The 15,272-nt window shown below is 42.2% G+C and overlaps 1 protein-coding gene across 4 annotated transcripts in view; it reads right to left on the bottom strand.

Annotated features, from left to right (window-relative positions):
* Nucleotides 1-6,676: 6,676 nt before the first annotated feature.
* Nucleotides 6,677-15,272, bottom strand: part of jmjd1cb (jumonji domain containing 1Cb) — a 112,734-nt gene continuing 104,138 nt past the window's right edge. For 3 of the 4 annotated variants that reach the window (XM_031739661.2, XM_031739667.2, XM_031739675.2), the window contains 11 exons: nucleotides 14,646-14,880; nucleotides 14,301-14,518; nucleotides 12,229-12,573; nucleotides 11,962-12,130; nucleotides 11,784-11,874; nucleotides 11,538-11,668; nucleotides 10,933-11,055; nucleotides 10,543-10,682; nucleotides 10,250-10,426; nucleotides 8,788-8,919; nucleotides 6,677-8,152 (listed from right to left, as the gene is read on the bottom strand). In XM_031739661.2, coding sequence (XP_031595521.1) covers nucleotides 8,060-8,152; nucleotides 8,788-8,919; nucleotides 10,250-10,426; nucleotides 10,543-10,682; nucleotides 10,933-11,055; nucleotides 11,538-11,668; nucleotides 11,784-11,874; nucleotides 11,962-12,130; nucleotides 12,229-12,573; nucleotides 14,301-14,518; nucleotides 14,646-14,880 — 1,854 coding nt within the window. In that variant the 3' untranslated portion in view covers nucleotides 6,677-8,059. Of the gene's footprint in view, nucleotides 8,153-8,787; nucleotides 8,920-10,249; nucleotides 10,427-10,542; nucleotides 10,683-10,932; nucleotides 11,056-11,537; nucleotides 11,669-11,783; nucleotides 11,875-11,961; nucleotides 12,131-12,228; nucleotides 12,574-14,300; nucleotides 14,521-14,645; nucleotides 14,881-15,272 lie in introns of those variants that run through there. The other variant, XM_039616051.1, reaches the window with a different exon arrangement.

The raw sequence follows: 15,272 nt of genomic DNA, 5'->3' as shown, positions 1-15,272 counted from the left end.
TGTGGCCCACACGGGGGTGTGAGATGTACCGAAATATAACATCCCAGTGGTGTTCTATTACATTTAGGTAAGTTAGCGTGGGGGTCAGTCAACAGTATCAATCGCTTCATCCTCCAGGAACTGCCTGCATGCTCTCACCGCATGAGGTCAGACATTGTTGAGCAGCAGGAGGAACTCAGGACAGACTGCACCACCTAATGGCAGTCAGGGTGTCGTTGTTTCCTATCCTGTAGAGCAGCGGTCCCCAACCTTTTTTGCGCCACGGACCGGTTTATGCCCGACAATATTTTCACGGACCGGCCTTTAAGGTGTCACGGATAAATCCAACAAAATAAAACTAGTACCGGTACCGAAAAAAAGAAGATTTATTCATAACACACGTGAAAAGACCCAGGAAGACCGAGTTAACGATAAAAACGATAACAAAATAACGCTGAAAACCGATAAAAACCATGAAAACCATACATTTCACACCTGAGCCTCAACTCTTGCGGCCCGGTACCGAACGACTCACGGACCGGTACCGGTCTGAGGCCCGGGGGTTGGGGACCGCTGCTGTAGAGCAGGGGTGGGGAACTCCAGGGCTCGAGGGCTGGTGACCTGCAGGTTTTAGATCTCACCCTGGGTCAACACACCTGAATCAAATGATTAGTTCATCATCAGGCCTCTGGAGAACTTCTGGACATGTTGAGGAGGTGATTTATCCATTTAAATCAGCTGTGTTGGATCAAGGACACATCTAACATCTGCAGGACACTGGCCCTAGAGGCCTGGAGTCCCCCCACCCCTGTGGGGTGTCCCTCCATGGATATGACCCCCCAGACCATCACTGACCCACCACCAAACCGGTTGTGGCAAGCTTTAGATTGTAAGGTAGATCCTAGAATAATACATACAGAGAAAAACCCTCCCCTCCCCTGTGAGCAGGCACTTTGGCGACAGTGGGAAGGAAAAAGGTTGCTCTATGATCGTGTCATTTTCAAATGATACATCGCTCTTCCTTGCAGCTACAGGTGTACAGCTAGCATGCTTCAAATATGCTGTTTTCTGCTGCTGAATTCTAAAGGACTGTGGAACATGGTGACAGAAGGAATGCTTGGCTTCAGAGAGTCTTGGAGAGCTGGTTTGTGTGATGAATGACAAACACACCCTTGGTTCAAACCTCAGTTACCCAAATGGAGGCATGCTTACACACACACACACACACACACACACACACACACACACACACACGTCTGGTTTGCTATCCTCGTGGGGACATCCCATTGACATAATGCTTTCCCTAGCCCCTTACCCTAAACCTAACCATAACCTAATTGTAACCCTGACAGTTAAACCACATTTTGAGTGTGAAAATTGCTTTCAACCCCAAGGGGACCTGGATTTTGGTCCCCACGGTGCAGAAAGTCCCCACCAGGATAGTACGAACCCGCACACACACACACACACACACACACACACACACACACACACACACACACACACACACACAGGTGTGTCTGGCAAGCCTTGTGTGTGTTCACATTGGTGAAGACATATATTAATCTGTGAGGCTGACTGCTGAGCCACAAAGAGCTGGGCAGCAGAAGGAAACAAGCTTGGTTACAACAAATCAACACATGTTATGAAAAAAGAGCACGAAACATGGGGCGAGCTTCTGTATTTGACAGGTTTCAGTGCAGGGCTTCCACAGAACGTGTGCAACAAGCACACCAGCCACAGTTATGCTTTTGTTACTGTGACATCGCTAATGTTTTTCAGAGTTTTCCAAAGACTTTCTTTTCTTTTCCACGTGTTGCATCTTCCACTGAGCGGTCTGGGATCTCTGTGCTCCTGCACTTACACAATACTGAATCCATGTGCAGATCGACCTACTGCAACTGACAGATAATTTATGCTCACAGACATCGTTCTTGTGCTTTAGTGCCATTTCAGCTTGTGGTGTACGTTGCAATTTAAAAAAATATATAATCCACTTTTTTTTGCAATTAAATGAGTTCAGTTAGAGAGACATGGAGTGCCTCTAAAGGTCACTGCACCTCTAACCTCCCTGATGTTTCAAAAGAAACAGTAAAAACATCACAAATTTAGAGAAATAGAATAGAAAGAGAGCAGATTTCTCCTGTTTTGGCTTCCCTTCATTGGCTTCCTGTTAAATTCAGAATTGAATTCAAAATCCTGCTCCTCACATACAAGGTCTTAAATAATCAGGCCCCATCTTATCTTAATGACCTTGTAGTACCATATCACCCTATTAGAGCACTTCGCTCTTGCACTGCAGGCCTACTTGTTGTTCCTAGAGTATTTAAAAGTAGAATGGGAGGCAGAGCCTTCAGTTTTCAGGCCCCTCTTCTGTGGAACCAGCTTCCAGTTTGGATTCAGGAGACAGACACTATCTCTACTTTCAAGATCAGGCTTCAAACTTTCCTTTTTGCTAAAGCATATAGTTAGGGCTGGACCAGGTGACCCTGAATCCTCCCTTAGTTATGCTGCCGGGGATTCCCATGATGCACTGGGTGTTTCTTCCTCACTCGCTGTGTTAATAGACCTCTCTGCACTGAATCATCACTTATTATTAATCTCTGGCTCTCTTCCACAGCGTTGAATTCTGAAGTGCACAATCCTTTACTTTCTGCTCAGATTCAGAGAGAAATGACACAATTTTGTTATCTTTGTAAAGAAATGAATCCATTCCTTCCAAAATTCAATCATCATAACTATATAAGTGCTAACTCAAACCATGATAACCTAAAATATTTCTCATTTTAACCTTAAAACTAAGTAATAATTTAAATCTTTAGAGAATGTCATCAATCTTATTGAGTAAAACTGCTCTTACAAAGGTGGCTAAACATGATTTTATTCGATTCTCTTCATTTATTGTCGTAGGTATCCTGTGACAAATGACTTCAAATACTCATGTGATGTCACAGTGATGTCATCAAAGTTAATTCAGCTAGAGATTAGAAATTTAAGAAAGTCTGCTTTGCAAACTGATGGTATTTAATTTGACAGATTTGATGATTAACACTTTCAACTGACATCAAGAGATGAAGGTGTCCCAAAAATCTACCACCAAATTTTAAAACCATTCAAAGTTGTTCCTTTCACATCCAAATTTAGAATTTAGAAAACATTTTGAGGCGACTGATGTTCTAAATTGGCCCTTTCTAAATAAAAGTGAATTGAATTGAATTGAATTGAATCACTTTACAGTGATTTCTTTTTATCTTGTGTCACTAAACCCCAGCATCTCACACCACCAAGCGTCAGTGGACACCACATTTTAAAGGGTTTTCTTACCATCGTAACCATGAGAGGAATGAGACCAGGTAGGACCAGGTAAAGGCTCCAAAAAAAGAAGAAAACAGAAAAGAAAAAAGAAAGAAAAATAGAAAAAAGAAAAGAGAGAAAAGGGGAAAAAACAAAAAAGAAAGAAAGAACGAAGGTAAAGGCTCCAACTCATTAAAATAAATTCATCACAATGTTATCTTGTCTTGACAGCAGAAGTTCTCACAATGTTTGAAGAGTAAAGGTTAAAACATGGCGAGGAGTGAAAGGACAGACATTCACAGCTTAAGGCTCCTCAGCAATGATTGGTTGGTTTTGGTTGAATCATCTCTTCTTTAATCTGCATCCTCTCAGCTTCTCTCTGATTTGATTTTGTTACTTGCTGCTCTCACAGTCAGACTGAAGCAGTCTGTATGAGATGACCTCATGTTCAGGTACATGTGAGAGAGTGTGCTGTAGGCACAGACAGGGGAGCAGCAGCAGGCTGCCTGCTGTCAACACTCACAATTTATGATACCTCATCTCACTTTGAGGAACAGCTGCTATTTGTACACACTGACAGTTGGAAGCACTTCACACACAGATACACACATGCACAGAAAGCAGAGGAAAAACAAGTCACAGAGTTTTGTATATAGGTGGGTATATTCATAAAATACATCTGTGGGTTTGGGGACTGGAGGGGAGATGGAAATGTAAGTAAAAAGGGTTTTCTGTTGTGACAAAAGAGGAAACCATGGAGACTTAAAATAGATGAATTTAAAGAATAATGTACTGCTGCTTAAATAAAAATGCAGTTATCAAAACCATAAGAAACCAAGAAAAACAGCAAAAAAAACCCAAAAACAGAAAAATAAAGTTCTGTGGAACAAAAGCCAGAAAGTTTGTCACAAAATAAAATAAAAAGTCCTTCACTTATGCCCACAAATACTAACATCTACAGACACTAGTGACAGACACTAACAAAATGCAATAGCTTCACTCAGTAAAAGTTTAGAACAAACCTCTTTGACAGTCTGTACCACATGTTGTTTGTAACGTTAGACACTCAGCAGCACAATCCTGTTGGAAAAGTCTGGTTCAGTAACCGGAATTAGTGGAAGTTATGACTCGTGGTTACTTTTAAGTCTTACTCATCATTTGGAAAAAGGAAAACAAAATCCGGACCATTGTGCAGTTGTTGTTAAGGAGCAAAACATCCGTGTGTGCAAACATGCTTTTTAATGCTGCTCAGGCACTCTGACAGTGCTGTCTATAGGGAAGGACTCACTTTTGGGGGAAGTTGTGTTACAAGTAACCTGTGGCTGAACCCTGAATACACTTCCTCTGGTTACAGGGAGGACTCTCAGGAAAAGCTTAAAAACAAGAAAGAAAGAAGTAAAGCTCAGTAATGACACGCATCCCCCCAAAAAACTGTGAATGGAAAAAAAGTTTTTAAAAAAATGCAAAAACAGAGCGAGAAACAGCGAGAAATGAAAACCAAAAAGGGAAGAGAGACAGTGACCTTTCTCTGAACCCAGTGATGAACTTCTGCCTCAGTGTACTCCAGCTAACACACACACACACACACAGCACCAAAAGGCACATTTTCAGCTTATGTAATGGAGAGCAGCATGGCATGTGTGTTTCCACTTCAGTATGAATAGGAGGTGATCCCAGCATTAGTCAAGTCAGCACTGTTCCTCTCTCTCTCACACACACATGCACACACACGCAGACACACGCACAGACACGCACAGACACACACACATGCAGACACGCACGCGCACACACACACACACACACACACACACTACTCGCTGCAGCACAAATGTGACCTTCAGTCTTCAAACCAAACTGGTCACAGAATAGAAATCATGACTCAGGCTGATGATGTTAATCAGAGCCTGCAGAGGTTTAACCCAGGACAAAGCTCTTACTTGCAGTAATTTATTTTAACACCTTCCTAATTAGGAATATGCATGAGTATAACTATCTCTAAAAGACACCGCTCCTACTGTGAACCTGAGTGACTCCTCAGTGTCTGCGGTCTCAGGGCAGTTAGCTGCTATGGTAATCACTTTGGTAATTACTTACCCAGTACTGACATTCAGCCTCATTCAGTGAATATTCATGAAAATATTTCATTCCCTTTACTCTGATTTGTGGAAATCAAACTATCTTCTGTAGTTGGTAGAATTACTGAACACAGAGTTGTTTACACTCATCATGCTCATGTGCAGTGTCACCTCAGAACAAAAGGTTTGTGGTTCCCATGTTTTAGTCCATGTCAGCTGTATCGAGTTGACGTGATCTGCCTGTGTCTTTGTGGGTTTCACTCCACAGTAAAGAATAAAATAAAAAGTACAGCTACCCTTGCATAAATCCAGTTGTAACCTCCAAATAACTTCAGGATTAACCTGTAGCGTCCTCTTCTGGTGAAATGTAAGTACTGTATACTGATGTGCACAGGGTGTATATGCTCATGCTTCTGTTTTTTTTACTAGCTGCACCATGCAGCCTGAAACTGCATCAGGAGTTGAACTTGTTGTTTGCGTCAGTGGCTTGATTATGTTAACTTATTATAAACTGTCAGAGTTCAGCTGGCACAGGGAAAGAGGTGAGGTACTCCCTTTCTAGTCCCTGTCAGGACTCTTGCTGCAGCATTTTGGATCAGCTGAAGGCTTTTCAGCGAGTTTTTAGGACATCCTGATAATAAAGAATTACAGTAGTCCAGCCTGGAAGTAATAAATGCATGAACTAGTTTTTCAGCATCACTCTGAGACAGGATATTTCTAATTTTAGAGATGTTGCACAAATGGAAGAAAGCAGTCTTACATATTTGTTTAATATGTGCGTTGAAGGACATGTCCTGGTCAAAAATGACTCCAAGGTTCCTCACAGTGTTACTGGAGGCCAAGGTAATGCCATCCAGAGTAAGAATCTGCTTAGATACCATATTTCTAAGATTTTCAGGGCCGAGTACAATAACCTCAGTTTGATCTGAATTAAGAAGCAGAAAGTTAGCGGCCATCCAGGTCTTTATGTCTTTAAGACATTCCTGCAGTTTAACTAATTGGTGTGTGTTACCTGGCTTCATGGACAGATAGAGCTGCGTGTCATCTGCATAGCAGTGAAATATTCACAGGCTGCTCTGATTAAATGACCTGCATAAAATTAATAAACGAATTAAGATGCACATCTTCTGCACATTGTAGTTTCAACACATCCTGTGTCACATTAAGGAAACAACTCTGCCCGCGTTTGGACTCTCATCGTCTGATGACCTTATCAGTTCTCCTACCAGAGGTCGGGAAAAGCAGACAGGAGGGACTTTTGGAACGCAGCCTGTGGTGAACAGCTCACGTTCACCCTCAGCCCTCAATCAAAAACACAAAAGCAAATCTTAGATAAATCCATTTTAATGGAAAATGTAAAACCCTTTTGAACTTCAATGTACAAAGCATGTAACACTTGCAAGTTAAAATTTGAAATTGAAGCAAGCCATGTTTTAAAAAAATACCTCAGTGGATGTATATATGTACATATTATAGTTCATTTTTTCTTTATTTTATTTTTTAACTTCAAAATGTCACCATAGTAAATCTTAACAAAAACAAGACAATCAATTCTTTTCTTAAATAAATTACATCTTTTCTGTAAATGTCTCATTTTTACAGCAAATACTTTTTTCATAAAATGCTGACGTGTATAAGCCATTTTGTTTGTTTTTTCCTTTACATAATACAACTTTACACAGTCTACAATAGTTTGGCAGGTCATTTTCAGAAAATGTATTTATGGCATGAGGACTGTAGAGCGTCAACATTTCCCAAAGTACAGGCATTAGCTGGTGTGTGTGTGTGTGTGTGTGTGTGTGTGTGTGTGTGTGTCCTCCATCACAGTAGAGCCGTATTACAACTGAAAAACAGCAAAAGAAAACAAACTGTACAACTCACATTTACATAATGCATTTTGTTTCAATAACACTGCATTTAATAGAGCTATGAAATAAATACATCTTCACAGAGGAGATAAAACAAGGTTAGATGAAAAGACATCCTGGAAAAAAAGCACAACAAAACTAGAAAAAAGGACAAGAACAGACACGAAGGAACGACAAACAAGGGAGCAGCAGAGGCTACTGACTAAAACATCTGAGATTTCTGGTTTGCATTTTCTTTTTTCTTTTCCTGGTGAAACATCAGAGATGCCAGTTTTGATCCTAATGCTGCTGGTGATGCTGACGCGATCAGCAAAATCTTCTGTCCAAGACGCTGTGTTAGCTGCTGCCATAGGTTAAAGCTCCTGGCCTTTATAATCCAAAGCAGTGAGAGCGGCTCCACCATCGCTGCTACTTACGGGACAGTCTGAGCCTCCGTGGAAACTGCATTTCAGCTGGATGCAAAAGAGTTTGGAGGTTTGTAGTGCTGATTCCCTCCATCACACTGGCTTTAGTAAGGCTCCCAGCCAGCATTCGCTTTGTGTTTGGAGCCTGTGGGGCTTTCAGCCCTCTCAGCCCAGCTGCTCTTCAGTTTGTCTCCTCTTGGCACTAAAGGTTTGGGGTGATGACAAAGGTGGCAGTGCCTCTCACTGGCCACTGGATGTGTGACATGAACGCGGTTCACACTGTGAGGTCCTCTGGATCACATGACCAGCTTTGAGCCAGCCATTTATTGTGGTCACGTGACGCAGCCCTCCGCGGCAGAAGAAGGAGGGTGTAGAAAGGGTGAGGTGCTGATGGGAGTCACAGCCATCTGTGAAAGGCATGAACGAGGCTGAGAGGGCATCATGAGTTGTGTTCCTCGTCGTCTTTCTCAGAGCCGCTCTTTTTAAGGGAACTCACTGCCTCCTTCACACAATGGTACAGGATGTTCTTCACCTAAAGGGAAAGAGCGGGGCGAGACAGTGTCAAGTGCTGGACCTCATCCATTTCTTTTACAAGAATTATGTTCAAATCTCAAACCTCAAGCAGCCTTTCAAATCACAGACAGACACCCAGTACTGCCAAGCAGCGACCTTTGGACCTGAAAAACTGCCGTTCCTCCAAGGACCCCTTCAGGTTCCAAAAACAAGCTCATTCCCATAGATTGCCATATAACCAACCGGCATTAAAAGCTGTGTTCACAGTTTGCCCCCTCCTCCTCTCTATGGATATTTCATAACAAGTGTGCAGCAGCAGTGAAGGTATGGCTGCTCTGACTGACTCTCACATAGAGAGCTCTAGCAAACTGCTCTCTGCTGGGCTTCACCAAGAGTCATTGAACTCGACCTCTCGCCGTGTTTGCACTGTTGGTGCCCCTGTGCAGCATTTTAATGTCGTTATCTGACACAATATGATCCGCTCTGATGAGGACTCCCCCCTCTGACAGTTTTCAAACACAAACGCAGCAGAAAAGCAGAATACAGACGATATGGAGACAGAGTCTAACTCTCAGCGACAGAGATTTAAGCCACATGAGACTGCTGTGCTCGCTGTGTCTGCTGAGACTTTTTGTGTGGCGTGTATTGTATTACCTGTAGTTTGTCTTCATAGTTGACCTCCTCTTTGTTGGGTCGTAGCTCCTGGGTCAGGTGGAAGGAGTTAGCCACGTGCTCAGGAGACACAAAGTCATTGATGACTTGAACACAGCTGTGGAGGTTTTGGACCTACAGGAATCACAGAGGTGTTTATAACAGCACAGAACATCATGTAAAAATAACCCAAACAGACTGATAACTAAGTGTGCCTACACTTATTATTATTTGTCAGATTTAATATTCTTATTATTTTTCTTCTTCCACCTAAAATTTAGCAGCGAAACTTGCCTCGCAGCTTTGAGACAACACTCACATATGTTAGATCATTTCAAGCGGCTCGATTGGGAATGGCGTGCCAGGGAGTTTGGTGGCGATTCGTGGCCCAAAGCCACTTTGAAGGCCTCCTGCTCGGCCAGAGTTTATCACAGAACCATCAAACATTACACGGGTCACATGACTTTGGACTTTTATTGACTAAAACCATGCTTTCATATCTTTTATGGTTTTTTCACAACATCAGTATAAATTTTAAGAAAAATGTGATTTTTCCCGCCACTGAATGATCATGTGACCTGCTCTAAAAACAGAGTGTGGAGAATAATTTGAAACAAAAGTCTTTCTTTCTCGCCCAAACCTTTTGCCCTACATGTATATTATATACATCAAAGCGTAGCTCTCGTTGTCCTCTTTCATCCAGTCACATTCACTTTTAGACAGCTTTTATGGTTCTCTCAGAAATGCCATCGAAGCACAGCCTCCTCCCTGTCTCTGCCCCATAGGCAACCATTTTAAACGGCTCCCAAATTTCGGCTGAAATTTAAAATCAGAGGGTGTCTTTACACTGTCACCACGTCAACATGATAAACTCTACAGATATGATGATGTAATGTAATATTTTGTAGACTGGAAGTGGCTTTGACTCACAGTGAAAGAATTTCCCTGATAAAGCTAATAGTTTTCTCTGGGGAAGCATTTGTTTCAAAACTTGAATCTTGCTTGCCGGCTCTGTGTCTGAGTGTGTTTCTAGTGTTACTATAGTAACCAGTCCTTACAGCTGATGACTGTGTAAAACAGATCCTGATGTCTTTGACACCTGACCCAGCAGCAGCACAGGCACACTCAAAATTACTAGTTTATGTAAACAATCTGCTGCCACAATATTATGTACAATCACAATATTATCCAAACTGTGTGAAAGCTCCACTGTGCAATAATAAAAAAATAATAAAATAATGAAAATGTAAACTATACTGTATTCAGTTTAAACTGCTAAACATCAAACATCATCACTTCCTCTATTTTAATTTTGCCATTCACAAAGAGGCCACCTACTATTAGTTTGAATGATTTCATTCCTGCTGCATTAAATTTGGCAGAGTTGGAAGTATTTTCCTTATCAGTCAGTGATCAGTGTGTGTGTGTGTGTGTGTGTGTGTGTGTGTGTGTGTGTGGTAAATACCTGATGCATGGCCCCTGCAGGTATAAGGACAGAGTCTCCCAGGAATTGAACTACTGTCCAGCCCTGAACTCCATGCTCATCCAGCAGCCGCTGACGCTGCTTCCTGCTCAGGTACCATGCGTGCTCTCTGATGGGGTCCTGGTCCAGCGACAAGTCCAAACCCTGCTCCTTAGAGAGCTGAGGTGGTTGTTGTTGAAGGGGAGGAAAAGCGTTTTTTAGCTCAGCGCTACGCTGAAATTCACTAAATTTAATTCAGATAATCATGTTTTGAGTATGTTTCTGTGAGTGCCGACCTTGTGCAGGAAGTCTCTGACTTTGTCCATGTCTCTGTTGAGGTAGATGTGCCACAGCGCCCCTGGTGTTTCACTCGAGTCTTTTAATCTCTTTCGAACCCCCTCATCTAGATCCTCCTCTTCCAGACGCTTCAACACTCCTTCAGAAAAACAAACTCATGTCTATGTCGTTCACTTATTATCATTTTTTAACTATGACCTTTGTCAAACTATATCTATGTTATTCAGCTGTCAAAAATCAAAACTAAGAGTCCTTTAGTTTATGACATAATACAGTAAACAAACCACAGATTAACTCATGTTTAGTTTTCTGCTGATGTGTTTTCTTCATTTTGACTCTTCGATCAGCTAACAGCTCCTGTTCGTCCACACACGTTTCACCAATCTTACCAGTTTTGGACAAGACTCCATTGCCTTTGGCTATTCCAACATAGACCAGAACAGAGACCACATCGGAGACTTCCACGTGGAGGTTTGCAGTCCCAAAGTCCTGGTCCTGAGATGCAGCTACACCTACAGTGAGAACAGAGACACCATAAGAGCACTTAAAATAATGAATGTGTGGATCTTTATACACATAATTCTGAGTATTATATATGTGGTCATCCTGCTCCTATGCCAAAAGAATAATGAGCTGGTAAATAAGACGGGATTTAAGACCTTTAAATGTGCAGTTTTTATGTCCTGGTGACTGAAATTCAAAATAACAGCTAGTGTTGGTGGGAGGACTTTCTTCTCTAAGAAAATGGTTAAAGTGTACAACTTTTCTGGGAAACCTCGACTCCAACTGTGAATGTGGGTGCAACCTTGACATACTCAGCATCATTTTCATGTTTTCTTTGTCGGAACAAAGAAAGAAATATGAAATAAGGACATAAATGTCATGATGCACGCTCAATCATACAGATAAGTAAATCCCAAAAAGTTGATTCTGTTCATGTGATGAGCAGAATCTGGCAGTGCTAGATAGAAATTGACTGCTTTATGCCTCTTACCATAGGCACAACAGAGTCTTGGCCCCAGATCTGGCCTGACAAAGAATGAAGGCAGGTGAGAAGCCAGGTTGAGGTTCCCTTCTGGATCAGAGTACTCTGGCAGAGGCAGATTCTTCATCAAGTCATCATATCTGCAATGAATACTTTTATTTAGGTGGCTTCATCGTCACTACTGAGTCATTTACGTATCTTCAGACCTTTGTTTTTAAAAGCAGTCTGAGGATCAACAGCACAGGTGCTGTGTACCTTGAAGGCATGAGGGCCATAAACTCTTCTCCAGATGGCCAGTCCTTCAGTCGGTAAACCATGGGCTCGCCATCTTTGGACTTTGGTCGCTCTGAACAGTTGCAAAGGATCCAGTCAGACTCGGTCACTGATGGTTTACCATAGTAATGCTCACAAGACTAAATGCAGCTGAACTTACTGGTGATGTCTTCAAATCCATCCCAGAACTCCTTGATCCCAGAGTTGGACAGCACCTGGTCTTTACAGTTCAGGAGGTCTCCCTGATGGTCTGCAAACTCCTGGTTGAAGGAGTCGGCCTTCCACAGACTGGCATTCAGTCGCTTATGGATCCCAGACACCAGCACAGGCTACACAAACACACAAGACACAAAATGCATCTCAACACCAGGGTGATAAAGTTCAGTGGAGCACTGCTAAACCGACTTGCTGTAACACAGATGTGCACCTGTCCGAGTTTCCAACACTCTCTGAAGAGCTTCCAGTTGTTCTGGTTGCGGTGATCTCTGAGCCACAGCAGCTGTCTGTTGTTCAGCCAGCAGTGAGGGATGTCTGGATACTGACTGCTCGAGTCCTCTGCTTCTGCTGCAGTAACAGGTGCCGACTTTTTCTTCTCTGCTTTGGCTTCCTCAGCTGGGGCGTTATTGTTGTTACTGTTGCTTAGGGTGATGGGCTCTTGCTTCACTGACAACTTAGTGGTGATGTTCTGGCGGCTGGCGGGGATTTTATTCTCTACAACCGAAGCAATGATGTCATCGAGGATATTGGGCATGCTCCGCCCACCCTTCCCAGTCTACAGAAAAAGGAAAGAGGATCACACATATTACAGGAAATAAAAAAATGTGACTGTGGCTTCTGTTTCTTTTTCCCTTCTTTACCTTATGCTGGAACATGGGAAAGTAGTCAGGCGTCCAAAGAAAAAGTTTAAATAGTTTCAGAAAGACGGGAGAACTATGGCTCGAGGCCGCTTTAGACAATTACACAAAAGTCTGGGTCCTTGGAGCAAAAGTCTAAAAAACAGATGCAGCTTAAAAGAAATTGAAATAAAGAAAAATAAATTATTGCACACAAACGTCCTCATACATCCAAAAACAGAAGTGGAGGTTTTTGATCAGTTATCCTACTGTTTGCTGCTTTGTTACTTGTTTTGTCTCCTGTTTGAATTATGAGCACGTCCTGCATTTGTTTTGTTAGGTTACAACTTAATTTATCCTTTAAATTTCTTTAAACTGTGTGCAAAAGTCTTGAGCCACCCATCATTTGTCTATATCGTGACTAAGCGAGGGGAGACTTTCACCTACTGTAATTTTTTATAAGAGTGTTTGCAGGTTGGTCTTTCTCTGATTCCCTCAGTTCCTGAAAGAAGGAGCTTGAAAAGAAAAGAGAGTTGACTTCTTTAAGTTTCTTGAAGGCGTCTCATCTCTGATCCAGAAAGCTTGTTCAGTTCTAAGACCAAATGGTGGAGAGTTCCCGGGTATTTAGGACCTAGTGGGAGCTCTCTCTTTAGAGGGTCGCTCACCCACTGTTGATCATGTGGCTCATCCAATGAACCAAGACGTGAAAGTCATGGGTCATTATCAGCAGAGGTCTGGGGTGAAACCACTGTCAGAGAACTGATTAGAACTAAAGAAGCTTCTTGGCTGAGACGTGAAACGTCTCCAAGAAACTTCCAGTCCAGTCACTTTTTGTTCCAAGCTCCTCAGACTACCATGACCTGGATGACTGAGAATATATACAGGCCTAATTTTAAAAATGTCATAAAGTTTGGGAAAATGATTTCTATAACAGTGTTCTGTAAATACTTTCTGTCCATGATTCCTGCAAAGAGGGCTGTGTACGTGTGTTCAGAACCACAGACAGGCATAGAGAGCATGTTTGTCACTGGCTCTCTGTGGGGGGTTGGAGAGCTGACTGACCTGATGTGTCACAAAAGAATCCAGCATAATGCTAATGATAGTCTGGGCTCTCTTATCTGTCCCTAAAAAATATTGGCCTTAAAATTATTGCAGTGATTTATCAGAGATGTGCAGAAAAAGACTTAAAAACATACAGAGTGCTCTGTCCACCCATTTGGACTGCATTCATTGTTGGTTATTGCAGGATCCAGAAATGAATTCAGTCACATTTAAATTTAGCAGTGCAGTTAAATAATCACTTTATGCTTTCATTATCAGAAGCAAAAGTCAGCAATAATTAGAGTGCACGCATCACTTCCTGTCTCCTATCCTGCTTGTTCAGTTTGCACAATCTGTATTTGAGCTGCTACACACAGATATCTATATCAGTATTTTAGAGAAAGGCTCAATGTTATGATTCTGGTATAATGACAGAATGCCTGTACACATTAAAAAGCTACAACTACATAAATGAATGTGCCTCCACACAGCTCCCCCCGGTGGATACAGAAGACACTGCCATAACTGCTGTTTAGGCCATTTTAAGTGGCTATATCTGTATGATATTTATTCAAAATGAATCATATTTAAACACTGAATACAGCATGACTGTCGGTGTGTGTACCTGTGAAGCAGTGGAGTAGACAGGTGCAAAGGCTATTCCTGCGTCAGTGGAGCCCAGCTTCAGCTTCCCTGCTGTGCTGGTGAGGAGATCTCTGAGTGTGGAGCCCTGCTCTGTACTGTTACCCAGTGAGGGGGTTTTACACTGCTGCAGGACTTCCAGGCTGTCCCCTTCTTTGTCTTCCTTCACAGATTTACCCAGCACCACCGACTCTTTGTTTTCTGTTATAAAAAGAGGACAGAGCCAAACTACACGTTCAGAGAAACATTTAAACTTAAAAGTTCATGATGAAGTGAAGATGGTGTGGACAGATTATTAATAATAATTTGTGGCTTCTGTTCCTCTCACCTTTTTTTTCCTCCCTGGATTTCTGCTCTGCCAAGTCTGCCAGGAAGTGCAGAGGCGACTGGGACTCTGGCGGGGTGATGGGAGCATTTGCACTATCGTTACCTGGACTGGTTCCTCCACCACCTCCTCCATTAGTTTCTGACTTAACTCCTCCTAGGTCAGAGGTCTGCAGAGAGCCTGGCTCAGCTTTCACCAGGGACAGCTTGTTGCTGTGGTTCAGAACATTCTGCAGAACCTGGACAGAAGGAACAGTTAGATGAACTCGCTTAACTGCATGAAATCACAAAGCCTTCATGTCAGAGGAAGAATGAAACTTTATGTATTTAATTTATTTAAACAGTGACCAAGCAAAATGCCTGTCCACAATATTGATATTCCCCAGGTAACAGGTTAATAGACAGCTATGATCACCACACACAGCTATTGTATTATTAGTTTAGGTTCACCACAGCTGAGCTTAACCACAAACCTGTTAGAAGAGTACTGTTAAGCCTGCTTAAAGTCTACCATTCATTAGATAGAAAAGCCCAGATAACAGAACTTGTTTTTGGTTCACTTACTACTAAACCACAGTTTATGATTAACTCTAGTGCAGTAACTGATGGACCAATGATGCCATTTCTGTAT

Source organism: Oreochromis aureus, linkage group 8, assembly GCF_013358895.1.
Source record: "Oreochromis aureus strain Israel breed Guangdong linkage group 8, ZZ_aureus, whole genome shotgun sequence".
In the NCBI taxonomy this organism is placed as follows: domain Eukaryota; kingdom Metazoa; phylum Chordata; class Actinopteri; order Cichliformes; family Cichlidae; genus Oreochromis; species Oreochromis aureus.
This window is presented reverse-complemented; position numbering and strand designations above follow the sequence as displayed.